Source organism: Jaculus jaculus, chromosome 1 (assembly GCF_020740685.1).
Source record: "Jaculus jaculus isolate mJacJac1 chromosome 1, mJacJac1.mat.Y.cur, whole genome shotgun sequence".
Classification (NCBI taxonomy): domain Eukaryota; kingdom Metazoa; phylum Chordata; class Mammalia; order Rodentia; family Dipodidae; genus Jaculus; species Jaculus jaculus.
The window spans coordinates 224059845-224066447 of NC_059102.1; the positions used below are offsets into that span (position 1 = coordinate 224059845).

Sequence of the window (6603 nt, forward strand, 5' to 3'; positions counted from 1 at the left end):
GTGCCTGCTGGGCTCTGGGGCCTTCAAGTGCCAGATGGACAAGGGAAGATGTGTTATGAAGACTGGATAGGAGGACAGGATGATGGCAGTTAAGGACTTAGGTCAGGCACATGGGGAAGTGTGTTTCAGCAGAGGGAGCAGCCTATGCAAAGGCCCTGCAGTGGGAGGCACTGGAGGGTGAAGTGGGGAGTTTGGGGTGCTCAGGGACCTCCTGAGCCAGCTGTATCCTATCCATGACAGATCTATTCAGATCAGATTCCCCAAAGCTGCACATGCAGGAGTCCTGGGGGCGATGCCATCCTCACCAGCTGGTAGGAACATTCTTGCATCATGTGTACCCCAGATGACCGGGAACTTGGCTCCTCCTGAGGCCACCAATTTTGGGGCCATGGTTGTGCTGTAGGGGACATGTGTCCCACCCAGTCCTGGGGACTGCCACCCTGGCTATGCAAGGGAGTCTGCGTGAACCCAGACTCAAACTTCTATCTTAGCCAATTCTGATTTATTGCCACCATCCTGGGTTCTCCTGGAGCAGTTTTTGGCCGGGGGGTGGGGGGAGACCTCAGACATCAGCCCACTGCCCTGTTCTGAGGCAACTCCATAGCCCAGGTTTACCCGGGGCTCACAATCCTCTTGCCTCAGCCTCCTGCATGTTGGGTCACAGGCCTGGCAAGGGGCAGCTTTTAGTCGCTGCCCCAATTCCACGGGTTAGCACAGGGAGATCATAGGTGAGTTACCTACCTGTGTCACCTCCATAAAAGCCAGCGGTAGTACCCCTACTCACAGTGGCCAGCACAAGGGGACAGGCACAAATGAGCCAGCCCCCAAAGAACTCCCAGCAGGCAGGGATAACAACTGAGTGTTCGTGGGCTGTGAAAAGCATGCTGTTGTATGAGAGCCGGGAAGGTCTGCCAGCAAGGGATGGGTGGTGGCTCACAGCCAAACCTCACCCCCAGAGAAAGGAAGCATAAAAGCAGCTGAGTTAAGGCAGCTGGGAGAGGGGATAGACACTAGTGGAGATAGGGTCTCAGTCTCTAGACTTGGGGTCAAAGCCACACAGGACCTCCAGCTGCTGGTGAGAAGTAAGTGGGATCTTTCCCTTCCCGATTTAAAAAAAAAAAGTTTTAATTTTATCAGAGAGGGGAGGGGGCAGAGGCAGATAGAGGGAATGGGTGCACCATTGCAAAGGGACACTTGACACATGTGCTACCTTGTGTATCTGGCTTATATGAGTTCTGGGGAATTGAACCTAGGCCCTTTGGTTTTGCAGGCCAATGACTTAACTGCTAAGCCATCTCTCCAAGCCCTCCTTCCCACTTTTATGCTTTAAAAAAATGTAAAAGAAAAAAAAAATAAAACCAAACAATGGTTTCTTGAAGCCCATCTGAAATGGTGCATCCAGGGCAAGGCTCTGCAGCAGGGGCTTGCCCAGCTGTGGGCTTCAGGTCCACACTGGCCTTGTCCTGTCAGGCAAGGCTGTCTCGTCCTTCTGCAAGGTAAGCACCCTGGCAGCTATGGGGGCTTGGGATGGTTGTCTTTGCCACTCACATATCCCGCAGAGCCCTAGCACTGTTTCCTGCAGGCCATGCCTACTCCACAACCTCACGTGTGGTTTGAACTTAGGCATCTGTTCATCTGGGCACCAAACCTCACTGAGCTCTCATCTTCTCCAAACTTCTCCTCCTCTGTGCCTGTTTGCTTGCTGACCTCCTATTCAGACATCAAAGCCTCAGCTAAAAGCCCTTTCCTTCCAGAAGCCTTTTCTGCACCCCCTTTGGACTCTTGAAGACTTGGTCCCTTCCAGCCCTACAAGACTGGACATGCTAATCTAGAAGCTGGGGAGAGCTTCAACTGTCCATGGGTCAGACACAGTAGGTTTAGTGGTCTTGGAATTTTACATCAGGCACTGGAGACTGGAGGCCTCAGGATGCTCAGATTCCAGCCTGGCTCCTCTGTCCTGTGTGATGAGGGAACAGCCTCCACGTCCTCCAAGACTCATTTCCCAAGCGCTTGAGCGTGGTGGCTGGCTGTCAGTGTACAACCTGGTCCTATCCAGTCACCCCTCAGCAAGTCATGCAGCGTGGTCTCATGTCCTCTGAAGATGAAGGCGGGTTTGGATCCTCCTGTCAGAAAGGTTCCTCTGAGCCACTTTGTTCACTTTACCCCCATCCCAACTCCCACATGTGCCCAGGGAAACATGCCAGGGGCATGTGCCCTCAGCAGACACACAGTTCATTTTCTTTCTGATACACATAGGCTGGCCTGAACTCATGATCCTCCTGCCGCAGCTTCTCCACAGTGTTAGGATAGGGTGCACCTCCACTCCCAGCTTGTCCATCAATTTTAAAACTTGCACTACCCCACAGAAGCACCTGGGGACTTACCTCGGAGTACAGGGGTGGTGGACGGAAGCGGAATTCCTGGATACAGGCAAGGTAGGGACCTTCAAGGCTCATGCCCAGGTCTGGCAAGGGTGGAAGGGAAAAGGGTCCCCGCCCGACAGCTGTCACCTCTTCCTCAGTCATCACCTCTGAGTACTCAGGAGGGGCTGCAAATGACAGGGTGAACCAGGCTGGTGGGAGGCCACCAGCTACCCACCCTGGGCTGTGTGGAGCCAAAGCCAGGGACAGGCTATCACTGTGGTTGGGTTCACAGGCCTGATTTTTTTTTTTTTTTTCCGAGGTAGGGTCTCACTGTATCCTGGGCTGACCTGGAATTCACTATGTAGTCTCAGGTGGGCCAAGAACTCACAGTAATCCTCCTACCTCTGCCTCCCAAGTGCTGGGATTAAAGGCATGTGCCACTATGTCCAGCGCCTTGTTTTTACTGTGACCAGTTGCAGATTGGGTCATAGACTCATTCTGTTCCTTGAGACAAAGTCTTGCTCTGTAGCCCAGGTTGGCCTGGAAGCAAACATCCTCCTACTGCTGTCTCCCAAGTGCTGGGATCACAGCCATGTGCCACCAAGCTTGGCTCATAGGGACATGGGCTAGTGTAGGGGCCCAGCTGTGACAGTCTCCATGTGTTGTCTCTCCCCAGTCTGGGCTCCTCACCCTCAGGCAACTCAGGCAGGCCCCAGCCCAGCAGGAGGCTGGTATGGCTGCCCACGCTGGAGGATCGGCCACCAAAGGGGTGCAGGGGGATGGTGCCGATGACAAGTGGCAGCTCCAGGAGCAGCTTGGATGAACCTGGGATGTCCACGCAGACCTGGAAACAGGGCCAGTGCTGAGGAAAGCCACCCCTGATGCCTTCCCCAGCCCCAGGGATGGGGACCCATGTTGACTTCTACCTTCAGCGAGTAGTCCACATGCAGCACGCGGCAGTGCAAGATTGATGGGCCCACGGGTGGGATGTGCAGCACCCGGCCCTGCCACAGCCCACGCCGCCCGGGGCCCACCGGCTCCCCAGCCATGCTGGCCACCACTGCCTGCTTCTGCTTGTGTGCACCACGTGCCATGAACGTCTGTGTCTGAACCAGGGCCACGCGGGGCAGTACGGCACGTGTGGAGCCATTGTCAATCTCCGCAAAGATGGGGATGACCTCACCTGTGTCAAGAAGCAGCGTGCCTCAGTTTCCCCAATACCAAGGGCACTGCCGGGTCCAGCCATGGCCCGCCCCGCCTGCAGCTACCTGGTGTGTAGCCCTTGCGGTCGATCTTGGCTGACAGGGACACAAGGCCACGGGTACAGTACCAGGATCGTGCCACCTTCTCTCGAGCTCCTGCCTGAGGCGCCTGTAGGGACACCACCCTGATGCCCTGACAAGCCTCCTGCAGCAGAGACAGGGCACAACATGCCTGCGGCCCAATGCTCAGACGCTGTGACAGGAGGATCTCTGCTAGTTCCAAGGCAAATTATACTCGGTTCAAATACCCTGTTCTTCAAAAACACCCAAGGAGGGCTGGAGAGATGGCTTAGCGGTTAAGCGCTTGCCTGTGAAGCCTAAGGACCCCGGTTCGAGGCTCGGTTCCCCAGGTCCCACGTTAGCCAGATGCACAAGGGGATGCACGCGTCTGGAGTTCGTTTGCAGAGGCTGGAAGCCCTGGCGCGCCCATTCTCTCTCTCTCCCTCTATCTGCCTTTCTCTCTGTGTCTGTCGCTCTCAAATAAATAAAAAATGATCAAATTCCGAAAAAAAAAAACAAAACAAAAAAAAAACACCCAAGGAGGGTTGAGCCTGGGCCTGGGGTTGGGGGGCAGAGCACCACCTGTATGTATGATGTTCTGGGTTCCATCTCCAGCACCACATAAGCCAGCCGTGGTGGCACGGGCCTATCATCCTAGCCCTGTAGAGGCACAGGCAGAGGATCAGGAGTCTACGGCCAGCCTTGGCTACAAAGACTATCCTGGGGTGATGAAAGAAAGGGGAGCCGGGAGTGTTGGCGCACACCTTTAATCCCAGCACTTGGGAAGCAGAGGTAGGTGGATCTCTGAGAGTTCGAGGCCACCCTGAGAGTACATAGTGAATTCCAGGTCAGCCTGGGACAGAGAGGGAGACCTTACCTCAAAAGAGAAGGGTTGAGAAGGGAGACAGAAATTGCAAAGGAAGAGAGAAAGAAGCAAGCCCGACCTCTCAGACTGGGTAGCTGAGTTCAGAGAAGGTGGGACACTTGACCAGAGTACATAGCAACTAGGTGCTGTTGGGATTTGCCTCTACACTCGTGTCCACTCCCCAGCCTTTCTTTCTCCACGGTCGGTCCATACTTGGGGGTGGAGGGAGGGTCGTGCTCACCAGCAGGGCGGGAGTGTTGATGTCCAAGGGCTCAATGACGGTGAACAGCTTGCGCGCGCGCCGAGCCGGGGCCCAGGGCCGGTGCAGGGTGGCCTTAATGCTATAGCGGACGCTGCCATGCTTGCCCTCGAAAGAGGTCACCAGGGTGCTGGTGGGAGTGGGTGAGAAGCGGACTCAGGGGACGAGATGGAGACGCGCAGGTGGGGGGGGGGGGGTTTCCACGGGCCGGGGGACATTGTGAGAGGCCCGTCCTAGGGGCGCGGGTCCGGGCTTACTGCGGCAGCTGGAAGCTGAACGGGAACTCGTGGCGCCCGGCCGGCAGCGTCGCGGGGTCGCCGGCGTCTAGGAGCAAGCGAGGGGCTGAGTGGCCGTGGACCACCGCGGGCCTCCGTCGGGGCGCCGCCAGCGGGGTCCCCGTACCTGCGCCCAGCAGCGTGGCGTGGTGACTCACGACGTCCACGCGCTCGCTGTAGCTCTGCGTGTACGCGGTGCTCGAGCCCGCGCTGCGAGACTCCGTCCAGTGCGCGCGCGCACGACCCCGGGCGCGCAGCCGCAGGACGCCCACGCGCGCCGCGCCCGCCAGCTCCAGCAGCACCCGGCCCGCCACGGCCTGGCCGCCGCGGAACACGGGCTCGGCACCAGCGTTCGCCCCGTCCAGCAGCACGGAGAACGCTTTCACCTTGTCAAACAACATGGCACCCCGGGCTGCCAGAGAACCGCTCGCTGAACCGGCTTTCAAACCTGAGACGAGAAGTACGGGCGGTGGCCGCAAGCGCTTTAGGACGCACGGACAGACGGACGGACGGACGCCCACGCACGTACACACACGCCCATTCGACTGGGCAAGAGACCACCCGTGACACGCGCCGAACTGCCTTTATACAACGAGGAAGGGCGGGCCCGATGAAGTCACGCCCACCGGAAGGAATTTAGCCAATGGAACGATGGGTGGGGCGTGACCAAAGAAGGAAACCACGTCTCCCAGAAAGGCTCTGCCAATAGCATGGCGGGGGCGTGTCCTGAGCGAAAAGCCTCGCCCTCCGGAAGGAGACTCGCCAATAGTGCTGCGGGGCGTGGCCTCGCTCAGGCGTGGAGCGAAATAACAAAGGCCTCTTCGCGGCATTGCTACCCTTTAAGCTCACCCAGCTGTGGGGGCGGCGCTGCCCGCTTGTACTCCAGAATGAAGAGGGGAGACTGAGGCAGGTGGAGTCCGTGCCTAACCCACCCAGGGCCTTTTATTTTATTTCTTTCTTCTTTTTGCCTCAAAAAATTGGTTTAAGATTTAGAGTTGTTCCTCTCCACAGAACTCTTCAGTAAAAGGAGAAAGATTTATACTATCTGAAGAGAAACCAGAGTATTTATTTATTTTTATTTTTTGGTTTTTCGAGGTAGAGTCTCACTCTAGCCCAGGCTGACAGGGCGGCCTCAAGCTCTCAACAGTCCTCCTAGCTCTTTCTCGGGAGTACTAGAATTAAAAGCGTGCGCCCCCACGCCCAGCTATTTATTTTATTTTATTTTTTGTGGTTTTTCGAGGTAGGGTCTTGCTATAGCCCAGGCTGACCTGGAATCCACTATGTAGTCTCAGGGTGGCCTTGAACTCACTGCGATCCTCCTAACTCTGCCTCCCAAGTGCTGGGATTAAAGACGTGCACCATCACACCTGGTTGTTATTTTGTTTTGAGACAGGATCTAATTTATTTCAGGCTGGCCTCGAACTTATGTGCGTAACTGAGGATAACTTTGAACTTCTGACCCTCCAGTCTGCACCCGCTAGCGCGGGATGGTGCCCAGCTATTTGTTTTGTTTTGGAGACCAGATCCCATGTTGGCCTGAAGTTCACAGCAATCCCCTTGCCTCTACCTCCTAAGGCCG

General features: G+C 56.4%; 1 protein-coding gene and 1 non-coding gene across 2 annotated transcripts; both read right to left on the bottom strand.

Moving 5' to 3' along the window:
- Positions 1 to 1258: 1258 nt before the first annotated feature.
- Arrdc2 (arrestin domain containing 2) lies at positions 1259 to 5597 on the bottom strand. Its single transcript, XM_004666025.2, has 8 exons — positions 5152 to 5597; positions 5007 to 5073; positions 4732 to 4879; positions 3632 to 3734; positions 3290 to 3546; positions 3054 to 3207; positions 2385 to 2548; positions 1259 to 2123 (listed from the first exon to the last, which is right to left on the bottom strand). The coding sequence occupies exons 1-8, from the start codon at positions 5423 to 5425 to the stop codon at positions 2064 to 2066; spliced, it is 1227 nt and encodes a 408-aa protein (XP_004666082.2). The 5' UTR covers positions 5426 to 5597; the 3' UTR covers positions 1259 to 2063.
- Positions 5598 to 5973: 376 nt separating this feature from the next.
- Positions 5974 to 6089, bottom strand: LOC123458084. Its single transcript, XR_006635384.1, has one exon. It is a non-coding gene; the product is annotated as a U5 spliceosomal RNA (small nuclear RNA).
- Positions 6090 to 6603: the final 514 nt, after the last annotated feature.